At 39.9% G+C, this 17,262-nt stretch overlaps 1 protein-coding gene across 1 annotated transcript in view; it reads right to left on the bottom strand.

Annotated features, from left to right (window-relative positions):
• Positions 1-17,262, bottom strand: part of LOC128808994 (uncharacterized) — a 52,780-nt gene that overhangs the window by 28,897 nt on the left and 6,621 nt on the right. The window contains 12 exon segments of the mRNA XM_053980686.1: positions 55-277; positions 1,244-1,380; positions 2,253-2,400; positions 4,248-4,285; positions 5,235-5,321; positions 5,438-5,604; positions 6,007-6,064; positions 6,884-6,926; positions 8,255-8,295; positions 9,388-9,519; positions 9,985-10,121; positions 13,345-13,417. Of these exon segments, the coding sequence (XP_053836661.1) occupies positions 55-277; positions 1,244-1,380; positions 2,253-2,400; positions 4,248-4,285; positions 5,235-5,321; positions 5,438-5,604; positions 6,007-6,064; positions 6,884-6,926; positions 8,255-8,295; positions 9,388-9,519; positions 9,985-10,121; positions 13,345-13,417 (1,284 nt within the window).

Here is a 17,262-nt window from a genome sequence, read left to right as displayed (position 1 = left end):
GTTTCCCTCTAGGAAAAACACATGGTTCTTTAAGATATGGAATAGACATCATACCCCATCATTTAGTAAGTACTCAATCATGAGACCCCAAAGATCTATAAATGATGTCCTGTATCCCTCTTCTTTCCGCTGGCAAAGCTGTTTGTTGTAGTACTTCATGCGATCCATAGAGAAACAGCCCATCTTGCATTTTGTTGCTTGTTTTTGGGCTTCACCAATATGTGAGTCCAGGTCCTTCTGTGACCAGTAGGCATCTCTGTATAAGTTGGCCATGGTCCTGGAGAAAGACAATACAGACAGCAAAAGTTAAAAGGAGCAAAAAAACCCTGGAAATTTTGTGTTTTCAGAACAGAGATTTGCATTTAGGGATTCCCTTCTGCTCACACATACTCTGGTTTAGCTGTTCCATCCAGCAGAACAAACACTTCCAAGTTTCTATGACTATTTTTAAAAATGGCCCTGAAGAATGAGGTGGGGTTTTTATGTTCTTAACCTTTTTTTTTTTTTTTAAGCAGAACTGGCAGAAGCTTAAGGGATAAAACTGCCAGGGGTGAACATAGATATATTTGTGAATCACAAATTAGGCAGAAAATGATATATTATGAGATAATAAATTTTCTTTGTTTTTCAGAACCTTAAATTCATCATATTAGCTGCTGCCTCTTGCCTTGATTCACTTATTGTTAATCTTATGATATCACTATGCTTTATTTTAACATCAACCTCTATTTTACCAACCTCCTCTGCATGGGACAATCAGACGTTAGGCAGCTGTAGGTCCTGTGAGCAGGGAATAACACTGCCCAGGGAAAGACAAAGCTGGCAGGTTGCAGGGGTCAGTGTGCACTGTCCAGCAGTTTTTTCCAGCTAGAAATCACAGCCAGTATCAGAAGCTAATGGGACCACAATAGCTGGGATTCAGTGGAGAAAGGAAGAGGGATGATGCTATGGGCATCCACAGTTACATCCACAGTAATTACTTACCTAGAAAGCATCTTGATGAGTGAAATTGTCATATGCACATTTAACTGCTGCACATGTGGAGTTGATAAGCACAGTAAAGAACTGCTTATAGAAAAAGTGTGCACCAAATCAAGCTAGTATTTAATGGCCTGTTACTGAGAAACTTGTTGATATGATGTTTGAAGAAAATCTCCTGATCTTGTTTGCTTTTAGAAGCTACTCTCTGCAGCAGTGTGACCCTCAGAAGGCCTGGTCAGGCCTCCTGCTCTAGCTGGCTTACCACGTGGTGCCGGACAGCCCGCTGATGTATGTTATACAGTCCAGGAGATTTAACTTCTTGAGTCCCATGAGGCTGCCATACAACCCTGTCATTGACTTCAGTCCTCCGCCTGTCGTGATGATAGCCACGACTGGGACCTGTTGGGCAGAGGGAGGATGGGACATTCACGCTGACAGCATTCAAATTGCATCCCATACTGCAATGGGGTTTGGTCACCACAGCCAGCCCAGGTCCTGATCTCAGAGCCCAGGTCCCTTTTCAGAAGGAAAGACTCCAAAACCCAGCAACAACTGCTACTGCCACTTATTTCCCTTTGGATAGACATGGGCTCAGAGATTAACCCAAACTTGGATTCTTGCCCATCTCTAGGGCAAATACAGGTACTGATGAACAAGAAGAAACCTTCTGTGGAAGCAGCAATGTATTTTCTATGCATCTCTCACTCCACCTTCTTATATTCTCCACTCCATTCTTCTTATTTCATTACTTCTGTATGAAAACCTGCATGCCAATCCCATGAAGAAATATACTCATTTCATAGCTACCTGTAAACTAGCCTCAGCTGCTATTCTTCAGTATCTTGAGATTATTTTAAAATAAATTACATCTATTTTAAGGAATTTCAAAACCTCAAGAAACAGAAGATATAAAAAGCACTCAAAGATGTTTGTCCTAAACTCTCACAAAGCCGTGAAACTTGAATAAGGGAAAAAAATCTTTGCTGTATAATGTATTCAGTATTTCTGAACCAAAGCAGTGACAGCTCAGCCTGGCAGGAATGAACACCCCTCAACTATGAAAAACTCCAAATTGATAGTAATGAAGGATGGTGACTGCAACTAGTGTTTTCAATAACAAACCTTGGCAGCAGAAGCAAATGTAGTTAAGACACATGGACCAGCTGGTACCTGCACAACAGATAGGTGTGGCCTGTTTTGCTGACCACTCATTTACAGGAGTACATAAAAGCACTAGAGATTCAAGTTCTATCCCCTCAGCACACACGTACTTCTTGATCCTGCAGATCATGTGGTAGGTGAAAAACATTTTTGAGAGCACTTGCTACATATCTCTTCCTTTTCCCCAGGAAAGTCATCTCTTCAGAACATAGGTTAAAGCCAAAGCGCATGTCCAGGTCTTGGTGGCATGAACAATTACTAAGATAAAAACAGACACATATATTAACACACCCATATCAATCTTAGGATGTTGATCAAAGATAATCTACAGCATCCTTCCCTTCAAACAGGATGATGCAACATGACAGGAGAAAGAGAGAATAATTTTACTGTTTTTAAAAGTATGAAACTCATGTCAATTAGTAAGACTAACTAGTGGCTTTATTTCTAATTATTGCTAATTGGGAGAAATAATGTACAGTATTTACAAATAAAAATATTTAAATAAATATTCTACAACTAAAAGATTGACAAGTTTAGAAAATCCATGGAAGTGGTCAAAAGTGAAAGTATTGATTTCCATTTCACAGTTAGTTTCCCATTCAAAATCTGAAATAACACCCAATTTTCACAGGCTGGCATATTCAATGTGAATGAAAATTCTCCTTTTGAGCAACTGGAGTGGGAAAGCATCCCCCTCTAGCGGTGGTTACCGCTGTGGGGGGTGGTCGTGGAACCCAGCTTGCTGGAGAGACCTCGGTGACATCCAGCCCCTGGACGGGCAGAGAAGGGTCCCTGGGCAGGATTCCACCCCTGCTGCTGTGTTGTGTCTACACGTGCACAGGCTGTTTCAGGGCTCAACGCTGAAAGTTCTGTTCCACATCAACCTTCACTCAAAAATTGTAAGGCACATCTTCTCCCAGAGGAAGATTTCACTGGAGGCTATTTTAAAATTGAATAAGTCATTGCTTAAGGCCCCACAATTGTAATTTATTTCCCTGGACATTTTTGCTCTTCTGCTCACTAATCTGCCTCCTGGTTCTTCCTGTCCTGCTCCTACAAGACATCAATAGGCAAGAGATGGTCATGGGCAGATCAGAGCTACATTGCTAAATGCCAGGGGTGTGCTTTTTCTTCCAGTGACAGAACCTCTCTCTTCTACTGGGTCCATAAGTTCTAAGAAACTAGTAAATAAATTTAATTATGAGCTTTCTCCACCACCAAATTTGGATAAAATAAAATTTGGATAAACTATTATAACCTTATTTGTAAATGAATTCACACAATGGGAATTGAGTTAGGAGCAGCTGCAAAAGCCAGTTTCTACTGTAAATCAAGATCTGAACAAACTGTTTCTAAAGTTCTCTGAAAGTAAAATAAATAAGCAGGAAATGTTTTTCCTGTTGTGGAATAACAGTGATTTTCCTGTTATCATTGACCACTTGCTGTTTGAAATGAATGACAGAAAACTCCGTTTGAATTCAAAATTATTCTTTTCCTTTTATTTCTTAGCCAGACATACACAAAAAAATGCCAGTTTGCCCAGTTCTGTGTATTCCATATAGCTATGGATAACCTGAAGTCTCTCCATGTTTACTGATGAGTATTAAGGAGCATGTCTACAGATGTCAAACCACAAGTTAATTTGTTTACCTTAGTTTCTACTCAATATATAGTATAACTGGACTTAACAGAATACAAGGTTCATCCCCACTGAATATTGACAGTAAAGCAAAAAATAATTCTTAATTCCTGATTAAACTAAATATTTACATCTGACTACTCTTTTTTTTGTCATTGTCAGCTAGCTTTGTTCTTTTTGTGAATTTCAGAGACTGACATTGACCAAAGAAAATATTCTGTGGTCAGAAGGAAAGGGATAATGCTGAAATAAACACATGTTTATTTTATTGTTTTATCAACTGATTAAAGCCAAATCTTCCTAAGGCTAATTATGTGTTAAATATTATGCATGTATTTTATGTTTTATTATAAGCACATTCTAGTTTTCAGACTGAGAATGCTTGCTTGTGTCATTTCCATGTGGCTAAAACAATATCAAAATCAGTGAACCAAGTATAAAGGAATAGAAGAAAATCTCTTACCAAGCTTTTGCTGTCACATTCAAGTCAAATCTTTTCTCCTGGAAAACAAGAATGTGTAATTTTTAAATTTTCCATTTTCCCTTTCTCTCTTGGGGTCACAGCTTAATTTATAACCCAGCAAAGTCTGGCAATCACAAACTTAAATGTCTGAGATCTTGGCATATATTTCCAAAAGCATTCACTTATCATTAGTGGAACATCCCTACCTAAATCCTTCCAGGCTGCAGAAACCATTAAGCATCCTGGTATAAGAGGTTTATGAGACTCACACAGTAGGTCCCATTTCCTGTATGACTCATAAGCTTCCTGCAGCATCCTGAATTACCATTTTTTGTGTGTTTTCCATTCTTTAAGCTCTAGTACACAGCACATCTTTGACATCCTGGCCACAGTCTCACAGTGAAGAGACTGCAAAGTCTGCATTTACTTCTGCCCACACTTTATCCTCTCTTAAAAATCATTATTTCAATCTTCATATTAAGTTACAAAATGTGCTTTGTTCTGAGAGGATATCTTAATGGTTCTTTTGAATCAATATTCTCATTATATTATTTAAAATACATACCCTATGACTAATATTTTCAGCCTATTTTAATATATTGTCCTCTTAAATATATGGTTGACTAAGGACAGGTTTATTGATGTTTTCCTATTTTGTGTCTGAGGAGCAACTTTCAATTTGGCCCCAAAGCAAAGCAGGAGTCAAAACAAAGCAGGAGTCAGGGGGAGATGTTCTGAAGGAAGGATGATATTTTATTACATCCTTGTAGGTCTCTGTCTCCACTACTGGCACATAATGGAGATTAATACAGGGACAACCTGCTTCTGTGAAGAAAACATTTGGGGAAACAAAGCTCCTGTTTCCTCAAAGTGTCATAGAAAATCAGAACATTTCTGACACTCTTAGCGGCCATCTGGGACAACCTTATAAGGAATGGTTTCTATTTGAGCAACCCTTTATTACCAACACCTGGAATGGATGCTTACCTCTGCAATGGTCGTCTTCCTTCCCATGGGCAGCGAGTTCAGCATCACGACTGGGGAGCCCGTCTCTGTGCTGTATCTACAGGACCACTGGGAAAACAACATGCTTTAGGACACAACCAGGAACAGGTTTACCCTCTCTCCTTCCTCCCACTTTCTTGAGAGCCACTCAAAATCCCTCCATCACTGAGGCCACTCCAACATACAGGGTGGTAGCGCCTCTTCTTTGGCAGCATGACATCCAGCGTTGGCTCCGCGTACTTGATGTAGTGGAACTCGGTGGGACACGCTGGGCTGACGGCTCCGTTGGGGCCCAGCACGATATCCTGCGTCCCCTCAAAGGAGCCCTTCACAGTGAGGGAAAGTTCTTTCTCTAAAGCAGCAAAACAAAGATCATGACAAATGTTAATATGACTAACCAGAAAAATATACTAGCTTGATTAAAAGCAGGGTTCAGGTGGCATATCTTTGCCCAGGGCAAAGTGCTGGCACTAGAGGGAAAAGAGCAAAGTGGATGCTTTTCTGATAGAAAGGGGACTCTGAATATTCCTGCTGTGATATAGAACTGGGATTTCAACTACATTGTGCATTTAATAGGTCTTATTAAGATATATCTAGATGAGGTCATTGGAGTCTATAATAACCTAATGTGTTTACCTGACATTAACTTCACTGAATACTGTAAGCACTATTTATTTCACTAACACATTATATGGAAGGGGCATCTTCTCATAAGTAAGCATACAATTACTGGTAAACAAAGCAGTAACCTTACTTGATTTTTGCTTCGTCTTCTCTGCCACTTCAACTTCCAAGCAGCAAAGTTCACGACACTGTCAAAGACAGATTGCAGGATTTTGTGAGAAAGATCATCACATCCCATCCCCATTATAGGGAGCTGTGGACCCCTCAGCTTGGAGTCACCTGGAGTTCTGAATTCCCTGGCGTCTCTGGGCTTTTTCCCATTAGCTTCTGACTAAAGAAAAGGAAAAGCTTTGGAGGGAGTTGTAGGGATCACATGTGTGACAATAACTTAAGATTATGCACAGTGAGAGGAATATACAAAGGAAGAAAATCAGGACCATTTTCATGATAGTAGCATAAATACAAAGGATCAAACTAGGAAATAAATAAAGATATGTCACTGAGAGATCAAGAGTCAGTAGTAGAGGAAGGGTTTTCTGAAGAAGCATTGCTTTTAGCATTTTGGGGGTTGTTTTTTTTTTTATGCTGCTCACTCTTCTTCAACATAATGTGTTTTTGACAAGTCAATATTTCATACAGACCTCAACCACAGAGCATGGCTCATCTCCAGGGGAAGGAAGGGGCTGGGTAGATTATAATGTGACTTCTCAGCCTTTTTGTATCGTTGTGTTCTGATAAACAGCAGTACATTTTTTTAAGTACTAATACCAGAGAAAAAATTCTCTGTGTGTGTGTGTGAGTGTAGTGTGGTGTGGTGAACTATAGGAAAAATCGGAAATAGGATAAATGGGATACAGGTAAATAAAATATCCCCTTCTGAATGTATCTAAATAGGAAAGAGGAAAGAAAGAGAAAGAACTGGCCTACTGGCTTCTTTAACCCCCATCCTCCCTTTCCCTTTACATTAAGGAATCACTTATAGAAAATATCTTGGGAAAGACACATACCACCAGCACTCCATTGCTAGCAATCGTTTCATGAGGACCAGGTCTGGGAAAAAATAAAAACATGGATTTTTAAAATTTAAACAAATCCTGCTGATCTTTACCCAGGATGTTACACTTTCTTCCCACTTAAAAAAAAAAACAGTCTGAGGGGACCCCAGCAAGCATGTAACAAGCTCCTTTCCTTGCTTGCATGGATTGAGCTCTGCTCTGAGGAGACTCATCTCTGTACCAAAGCAGAGCAATGTCTAACATGGTTATTTTTTTACAGTGCAATCTCATGATCATCTAAAATGGAATCACCTGTTACACAGTCAAATTCTTCTCACTGTAACATGTGAAATAAATGTATTTCAGCTGATACACCAGCATGTCCTTGTTGGGAAAACAGTTATATGTATTTGCTGGCATGCAAATATTCTGAGTTGCAAGGGATCCATGAGGATCACCAAGTCCAACTCCTGGCCCTGCACAGGAGAACCCCAAGAATCACACCATGTGCCGAGAGCATTGTCCAAATGCTTCCTGAACTCTGGAGAGCCTGTTTCAAAGTGGCACAGGGCAGCCAGTACCAATTACATAGGAGAAAAACCCAAAAGCTTTCCAGATCATTCAGGTGAAGTCAGGAGATGGTGTGGAGTGACTTGACTTCTAGCCTTGGCTCTCCAATAGCATGAGAGCTGTCCTTAGACTAGTCACTTTTTCTGCCATGTCTTAGTTACCTTGTGGCAACACAGAGACAAAAATGATGATTCATGGATGGTAGGCTGATGATGCTGGAGAATGAGCTTTACACCCTTACAAGAGTTCCCATCCCATTGTGATTGTTTTAGGCAGAAAGAAAACTAGGATTCAAAGAATACTGCAAAGGAAAACTGAAGGAATTGGAGATACACTGAAAACCTAACTACTATGTTTCAACACTAAAAATGTGTCCAATACATAACCTGAAATAGGCAAGGAAAAAATGATAGGCAGGAATGCTTGCACACTCAGAAAGCCTTCTGGAATGTCCCCAGGTAGACAAATCATAGAACAGTTTGGGTTGGAAGGAATCTTAAAGGTCATCTAGTTGCAATCCCCTGCCATGGGTAGGGACAACTTCCTTTACACCAGGTTGCTCAAAGCTCCATCCAGCATGACCGTTCCAGGGATGGGGCATCCACACAGTTCTCTGGGTAACTGGTAGTGCTCTCGTTGAGAGCAGCTAAGCTACAGAACAAGCTAATCTGTCAGGTGTTGGGGACTGCAGCAATAATGTAGGAGAAGGCTGGAACTTTTTTACAGAAATACCCAAAGCATGACTTCTAATACTGGTTTTTTGTTTATCATTAACGGTTTTTGCGTTTTTAAAATAATCTCTGTATCACTTACGCGACCTCCAATTTGAATTCAACCTCTAATTCCTCCTGGGCCTGAAAGCAAGAAGAAGATATTAAATGAAGTAGCTACGTAATGCTTTGCCCCTAGTCTAAACCCAAGTTCCTGATAGGCAATATTGAAGTTATTGGTCGCAATGAGTAGCCTGTGATAAATACTTCAGACTGGGTGGTCTGAATCAACATTTCAGCCAGATGATAAATGATTCCTTCCTCATCTCCTTCTGACTTCATAATATCACCAAAACAACCTATACTTCTTAGAGTGAAGCTGCTGCAGAAAAACAATTTGCAACTTCCTTTATTTTCTGAATTCCACCCTTTTCTTCCAACTATTCCTGGCACTGTCCTGCCATGACTTACTGTACTGGCTATTATCTTGGAAATTAAACATACTTTACACCCATTACTTTACCATAATAGACAGAGAACAGTACAAGTGAGTGATTCAGAATTTGTGTTATGCAACCCCAAGTAAGGCAGTGTTGATGTGTACAGGCTGATTGTGAACAATCTAGTTTGGATACCAGAATCTGTCCCTGGTAGCAAGAAGTTGTATGTGAGATATTTTGCTGATCTCATCCTTAGATCTCAAATGGAATCAAGATTATTTTTCCCATTTTATAGATGGGAAACAGAAACAGAGTGAATCGTCATCCATTCATAGTGGGATACACACAGGGGTGGCTTGATCTTTGCTTTTTGGGCTGAAAGTAGACAGAAGCAAAGGGGCAGGGGTTTATGAATTATGGAAATTACTCAGGTTATGAATTACATGGAGAAAAAAATATGCAGATTATGCACCCTGCAACAGCTGTATGGCCTTGGGGTTGCTCAGAGGTAGCTCGCAATTAGATCCCTCTCCTACCTACTGCACTGTTTTAGACCTATGGTCTTTAATAATTTATAAAATATTGCAAAGAAGAGTTCAGACTCTCAAATTCAGATTTTTTTAAACCACATTTTTGTGGTTATAATTTGAATGGGTATTCAATATAAATTGAATGAGTACAATTAATGTACTCATTATTGGGATAAGTAGTCCATGCCAGGTTCAGAAAGACTTTGAAACTGTTCTGTAACTCTCCACTGGTTTCTTAGTTGCTTTAATTGTTTAGTTGCTCTTACATTTGCGCTAGGCTTGAAGTACAGGATCACTGTTCTTTCAAGTGGAAGTTTAGCAGTATCAAAGAGAGCACAGAGGAGATGGTCATCTGGAGTAGCAAAATCTTCATCATACACCGTGAGCTCCAGCACATTCTGGGAAAAGAGGGAGAAGAATTTGTTATAGTTTATCAGGCTGAACATCATTAGCTCCAGGCAACAAGTATTGCTGAGAATGAGCTTGAGAAGAAAAGTTGAGAAATTAAACATCATCCCCCTTTAGAAAAACATACTTGAACTGCATATTAATTCTTGCCGAGTTCATTTTAATTGCTGTGACAAAATACATTGGCTATAGGTATACAACAGCTTGGGTAACTCCCAGATTCTGTATCCATCTTGTAAGAGTCTCTCGTTTCCCTAAAACTTTAAAACTGAGCTCGCTTTCTGGCCCTCCTCTGGCACCATTGAACAGACACAGGAACTCTGTCATCTCTGCTGTTAAATGCTTTGAGCAGTCCTTTATCGTGTGCCACCTCTCAAACAATTCCTGGACACAATTCAGGAGATACATACACAAAATCTTTAGGCTGCTTCAAGCAGACAGCTTTGGCTCCTTACCTTGACCTGACTCTGGATTCTGAAGTAGAAGGTTTCGTTCCACACCGGATTGTCAGAGTTTCTCACAGTTTTAGTGCGTGACCGTTCACACGTCGCAGTCGGCAGCCACAAGGACACATAGCAATCAGCCTGGCTTACTGGGCAGGGGAGAGGCAAAACAATTGCTAACTGGCAAAGGCAGCAGAGCTGCAGGACACTGGAGAGGTTACTGCAGCAACTTGTACCAAAAACAAGACTAAGTTATTTAAAGATAGAAAAGTCTGATGCAGTGTAACTTTTCAAGATTCCCTTCTGAGAGGGAAAAAGCACTGACCACAAGATGACCTAGAAGAGGAGGTGGCTTCTGTTCTTCCTTGCATAATTTACAGACAACAGTGATCTTGTCTATTAAAAAAAAGGTTGAGAATTTTTTCTTCCAGTCAGCCACTTCAGTTTCTCAGCCAACAAGCTTTCCTGTGCTCATGTGTGCATACACACACATACACACACACACACACACACACACACACACACACACACACACACACACATCCTGAGCTGTTGTCTGATAAGAGGGGTTGGGACCCTCCTCCACTTTTTGAGAACAACTGCAAAAGGTCTTCATCTCTGCCTTGCCTGCAGTGATGTTCTTTGAGAGGGTTTGTGAAAGGAGCTGCAGAACTACACCTGCTGTATGAGGTGGCAGCGGCTTCCTCCAGAAGGAGCTCACTGAATTAGACATTGGAATTTAACTAATTGCCACCTACAGGAAGAGAGGGACACAGTCTCTCTCCCAAAAGGCACCAGGAGAAAGTTAGTGAAAGACTTTACACCTCCTTCCTCACAGGTACCTAATTTAAGGTATATCTCAAACAGCTACAGACAAAAATGCCATTTACTGTGTCTCTTCTTGGAGGTTACACAAGGTACTTCGGCACCTTTAAAACCTCTCTGATGCAGTTCTCAACAATAAAATGATCAGCTATTATGTAATGCAAAAGGTAACTAGCTTTGAGAATGGATGTCCTGTGATGAGAGACTTTTCAGAGAGACAAGTGATGGCAGCAGTAAATGGAGAAGATCCTGCAGCAGCAGGTAAGGACTCTGCAGAGCAGAGCAGGGCAGGGCAGAGCAGGGAGCAGGAGCTTGTACACTGACCTGTGGGGAAAAGTAAAATCTTGCCTGTCTGCAACAGGACCTTTTTCTCTACTTCTTTTCTTTCCTTCAGCATCAGATTCTGCCTCATGTCACCCTACAGCTACTGACTGTCTCAAACTGGTTGGAGGCTGCATTTTATGCTGTTGAAAGGGTTCAAGACGCCTTGCTGCTTTTCTGTCCAAGTGAGAGGGAAAAAAACCTGGAACTGATTGCAAAATTATGTATGCGTTGTGATACGTCAATAGGCACCTTAACTATTGGTTTTGAACTTTTTAACTTTATAATGCAGAAACAACAACAAAGTTTAATTCTGTCAACTTTTTTTTCCTAAAAAAAGCTGGGAGAATTCAACATATTCCTACTGAGTAAAAAAAAATTCCTCTGATGGAAAACTTTGCTTGGAAAATATTGAGGAGGCCCTAGCCTTCTGCTGTCCTGCTCTATTTCACATTTCATATCTTAGTTTGGCTTTAAAAATTAGATTCTGACAGCAATTTCACTGTATTTGTCTAGAGTTATATCATCTTCTTTAATTCTACCTTCCCACCACTTTTGTTTCTTAGCCTCCTTGTGAAAAATGACTCCTTATTCACCTTTTTTGCCTCTTTTTGTAGCAAGAGCTTCCATGTCCTCCTCGATAATTTCACTTTCACTCTTAAGGACTGTAGCCTATTCAGTCCCTCTGGATGTTGTTTCAAGTTATTCTGTTTCCTCAAGTGTTTTTATTAATTTATTTTTAATCTGGGAAATTTCATCATGTTTTGATGAATTTTGAAACTGCAAAAATATGTATTTCAATATATTTGGATAATCTAGAAGTAGTGGTACTGATTTTAAAATGCATTAGAAGTGATTTTTTGTAACTACTACATGACTTTGGTTTTATCATTTGAGATCAATGACTGATGGCTGTTTGGCTGGCAAGTATTTTATTCTGCTGATGTGATTCATCATTCCTGTATATCTTAACTGTACTTTGAAATACAAAGCATATCAAGCAATCCTTAATTATACGAGTAGATGCAGCCAAACTAGTCAGCTGTGTATTTAATGCAAAATGTTGCCTCAGTTCTGCTTGCACAATCTCTTTCTACAACCTCATTATTTGCCTTGTTGCCTGACACGCAGAAGATCTGAGATGAGTCCCTGATGAGACCTCTTTGTGTTCTTGCTTCACCACACATGTGCCACAGCCATGGACCAGGAGGGAGGTGCAGAGTGTGCAGCCCAGTGATGTGACCTAGGATACAGCTGTTGTCTCCCTCACTCAGAGCTGTGACACAGGGAAGTCCTCTGATACATCTTCCAGAAAAACATGTGACAACCACAAGGTAAGACAGGAATGGTACTGCATGATACGTCCAGATCTTTGTGTCTCAGATCTTTCCTGACTCTTCATGTGCAAGACATTATACAGCCAATCACTGCTGCTCACAGCAAAACAGGAGAATCAAGAGAATCGTGAGGGTTACATAATTTCCCTTCACTCTCAAACTAATTTCAGCATCCTTTCACAGGTAGTCACATAGCTCCATTTACTCAAACAAAACAAATGGTTAACTTGTCTATTTTGTGTGGAACACCTCTCCACAGTGCGCATGTGGATAGTCCATGTTCTTTTACGAAACGGTGGTGTTTTCCTTTCCAATTTACTCCCTTCCCACCACTTTCCTGCCACGTGACTCACACTCTTGATCAACTGCGAGACTGCTGCAGGAGCCTTAGAAAGGACCAAGCATCCCGCCCTCAGTTAGTATGTTTTTTTAACTGTCCTCAGGGTAATTAATGATGGCATTAGCCTGGTCATAATGATTGTAAAAAGCTTTTTCCTGTTCAATTCCTCTTTGTCAAAACCAAGACTGAGGATGTTGAAAAGGTTTGTTCCTCCCAGCCACATTTCCCAAGGTGCTACAGCCCATCAGCAGAATTACCCCTTGTTTTTGAAAACATGGAATGGAGTCTTTCATCTACCTCTGTCAGAAACTCTCCTTTCTTTGACAGAAAGTACTTATTCCCAAAAACACATTCAAATCTTGGAACCAGTCAGAAAGCACAGGGAGAACAATGAAACAGCAGCAAGCAGCAAGGACTGACCTGGTTTACAACAATTAATTTACATAAACACTGGGTTATTTCAGAAACACTAAGAAAAGGTTGTTACAACATTATAAAAGATATAATTTACCTGTTTCCTGAGTTACCATTAAGAATGGAGATACTTACAGGCATCCACTCTCTGGAGATTTCTCATCCGGATGATCCTTACGGTCAACAGGTAGCAAGGAGAGGATTCTATCTAGAGAGGAACAGTAAAAAGGGGGTCTGAATAAGCCTTTGGTGGGAAAAAATTTCAAATGCGCAAACTAACTGGGTGCCACAAAGCACGAAAACAGTTAGTAAACCTTGGGTCAATTATCTCACTATTTTGCAGAATGAAGCTTCTGCTGTTAAAAATGTCTTAACATTTTATATATTTCACTCTTTGTGCTTTGTTACTCTGAGGTTCCAGATTGCTCATCAGAGCAGAAAAGACTCTGAATTCCAAAAAGGAATAAATCCCCAACAATTTACACAGCCTGTGGGATGCTTGGAAAACCTTTCACTCTGAAATTGCTGAGTCTACAACATAACTACAGTAAGTCTCTGGAACAGATTAAATGCACTGGTGGGCTCCATGATGATGTTGTCAAAATGCCATCAGAGTCAGAGTTAGAGTCAGTCCCCCTAGTAACCACCCATACGGTCCTGTAGGATTGGAAAAAAAATGCTGTGGAGAATATCTGTTGTTGTGGACTCCCATGAGATAAACCCAAAGTATCACTTTTTCAGAGGTGTTTTTCTGCTTCAAAAACATAGATTTATTGCAATTTACAATTGTACAAGAAAAAGAGTAATAGTAATGTAAGCTTTTGTAAATCACAACTATGAGATAAGCCAATGGCTGCAAATTGTTTCCAGAGGATTTAGGATCCAAAGATTTAGGTATGGGTTGCCTTTGGAGAAAAATAAAACATACTACCTTCCTCCAAAAAAAAATTGAAGACTGAAAGTGCTAAACTTCCTTTGTTACCTTTAAATATCTTGGCCTTAATCTTCTATAAAACAAGTCTCTCCAAGTTTTGTGGCAGGGACCTCTTCCTATTTATTATTAGAAGATAAATGTGAATTCCTACTTCTAAGGAACACGATTTCCTGCTGGCTCATTGTATAAACCTGTCTCTGGCTCAGAGCTAACTGCAAAAGGTTATTTTGACCAAGCCAATAAATAAATCAGCATTTCCTGTGGCTGTGACACATGGTTATTTCCTCACACTCCTAGAAACATTTCCACCTGTATAAGTGGTTACAGCAGAGCCCCACAAATAATTCTTTTTGACAATTGCTATTTTTATCAACAGGTTTCCTCTCATTTAGGAGCATTCTTCTATTTCTATAGCACTTCAGAGACTTCCTATAGCCATTATAAACAACCAGACAAAATAGATGTTAAGACAGAAGCTGGAAGAACCTCACTTAAACCATTTTTTTTTTCTCAAGAGAACAGAGCAAAAGGGTCTTATTTACAGATAGAAAGATAATTATGCCTCTTTCATGACAACAAATTACTTTTCCAATATGTGATTAGATTCCTCTATTCTCTCCTCTAACATATCATGTTATATTAAAATCTTTTTACAGAGTTCTTAAAAACCATTGCTGTTTCCACCCCTCTTATATGCATCTCAAGAAATTGATGTCTTTTTTCTTTTTTAGTGTTTCTTGAAATTCAACCTACAAAATCTATTTACCTTCTATTTCAATTGTTCTCAAAAGAGAAAAATCCTTACAGAAGCCGCAAAATTTGCGGACAACTGGTGGAAGGATATGTCCTCATAGCTACCCCGTGCAGAAACACTGGTTCAGATTTTAGAAACAGTATAGCCATGTTAATATAGTTCTACACCCTGTTAATTTACCCTTCCTCTCAGCTGGGTAATTAGCGAAGTGGATCACCACACTCACATATTAGGAATGAGTTTAGGCACCTCAGCATATGCCCTAGAAGGCAGAAACTCATTGTTCCTCAGGTTCTGCATAAACAAGGGGGAAATTGTAGCAGGCATTTATCTCCAAAGATTGTGCAAGGTGCTGCCAGCTCCTGGATCAGCTCCAGCAACACTTCCTCTGACAAGTGGCATTGCTTGAGTGAGAACTAATGAATTCATTGTTTGCAAAGAAATTTGTGATTCTTAGATAGGAGAATTTTTTTTTTCTTTAAGGAATATTAGATGGTTTCTACCATCTGATCATTTTCCTCCAGCTTCCCATGCAATGGCTTTCTAACAACTTAGCCATATTTTCCCTATCTAGCATGGGGAAGTCAATTCTTAGACACACAGGATTCACAAAAGGATTTACTGAAATTTTACTGAAAAAAACAAAAAAAAAACAAAAAAAAAAAAAAAAAAAAAAATCAGTGGCTTAACAGAAGCTACAGAAATCAGGACCTGTTCTTGTACTAGGGGAGAGGCAGATGCCACCAGCCAGTTACCCAAGGAAAAGGCAGGAGCCAGGCATCAGTCATCCTGGCAGCCCTGGCACCTGCCAGTGGTGTAGCAAAGACAATAGAGAGGGTACAACTGACCCGGTGATCAGGCCTTGCCAGTTCTGCTCCCAGGAGGATTTGCTATTTTAATTAATTCCGGTAACATCTTAAACAAAAGAAATGTATTTAAATAGCAGCTGTGACAACTGTAACATTATGTACCAGGGTCTAGTTATAGAGACAATGAAAATAGCAGTCATGCATGTATAAAACAAAAGACAGAGATTCTGTTATTCTGTTTACTTAACACCTATTATGATATCTTTACCAAAAAAAAAAAAAAGCTACTGCTTGGTAATGAGGTTCCATATACAGAGAGGTTTCCACCACAGCAGATTATCAACTTGTTCAGCTTGTCTTCAATTTGGTGTTTCCCAACTTGTGCTCATGTGTGTAGCACAGCTGCATGCAGTACAGCACTCTGAGGTGCCAGTGCATGAGTAGGGTGTACAGTGCTAGTTTCTCTGAAGTCCAGTGATTTACTGCGATTCTCAAATAGCAGCTCCATCTAATGTAAAACAGACCTCATAGTCTCTTCTTCCGATTTTATTGCTCTTCCCATGAAAAAGAGCAACATGGTATGATACTTGGGACCAAGTTACTGCGTTTGTATAAGTAAGGGATTCCTCTGTCATGTGAATGATGCCCACTTTCTCCCAGCTGAGGAGTAAGAATTTGAAAACAGAAATTTCTCTGTCATGAGCACTCTGGTGATGCAGGCTGTCTGCATTCCTGGAACATTTGTGCCTCTGCAGCCCTCTTTAAAGTCATGCTTATATTCAGATGTAGGTATGTGTGGCATGCATCCATCTCAAGAAGCACTGCTGTAAATTACTCCACTAGTTTAGCTGTGTAATACATCCTGTCACAAGTGGCTGTGGAGCTCTAAAATGGCAGGACTCCTTAATGAGGCAAGAGTCCATGAGACCAGAGTCCATGAGACTTCTTTACCTTTTTTTTTTTTTTAAACTTGCTTTTCTCTCAGTAGCTTGCTTTCTTCAGCCTTTAGGCTTCTTTATCAAACAGAGTCTGTCAGCATGGACGACTGCTAGCTACATCTTTCCAGCTTGTGATATCAATAGTATGAACATTCATCCCTTCCCTTGTTGTAGCCTACCCCAGTCACAGAATTCCACAACAACACAGTCAAATGTGTGCTGGGTGAATGCTTTTAAGTTTTTTTTTAGTGTTGGGAGCTTGGTTTAGCATAGATGTTCCATTAGATAGCAGAATACTGTAGTTGCCTTCCCAGAACAAAGATCAGTCACCCAACAACACTGATCCAGAGAAGAGAATTTACTTTTGAACCTTCAGGAGCAGTCAACACATTCTCAGACTTGATTGTTGCTCTTTTTAGATTGGTATTTATTCCAAAGCAGTTATAAACTAACAGAAGAATAACGCAGAGATCCTGAAATTCAGAGTCAGTTTGTGTGTGAAAACTGTATCATCATCAATAAGCAGGCAGCCTCCAACCAGCTGCTGATTTTCTACACGAAATGTGGAATGTGCTCCACCTGGTCTCATGAGTAGATGGTCTTTATCATGCTAGGTGA

The sequence above is a fragment of the Vidua macroura genome, chromosome 6, assembly GCF_024509145.1.
Source record: "Vidua macroura isolate BioBank_ID:100142 chromosome 6, ASM2450914v1, whole genome shotgun sequence".
NCBI lineage: Eukaryota > Metazoa > Chordata > Aves > Passeriformes > Viduidae > Vidua > Vidua macroura.
The sequence above is the reverse complement of the archived record's forward strand: the minus strand, read 5'-3'. Positions and strand labels throughout refer to the sequence as shown.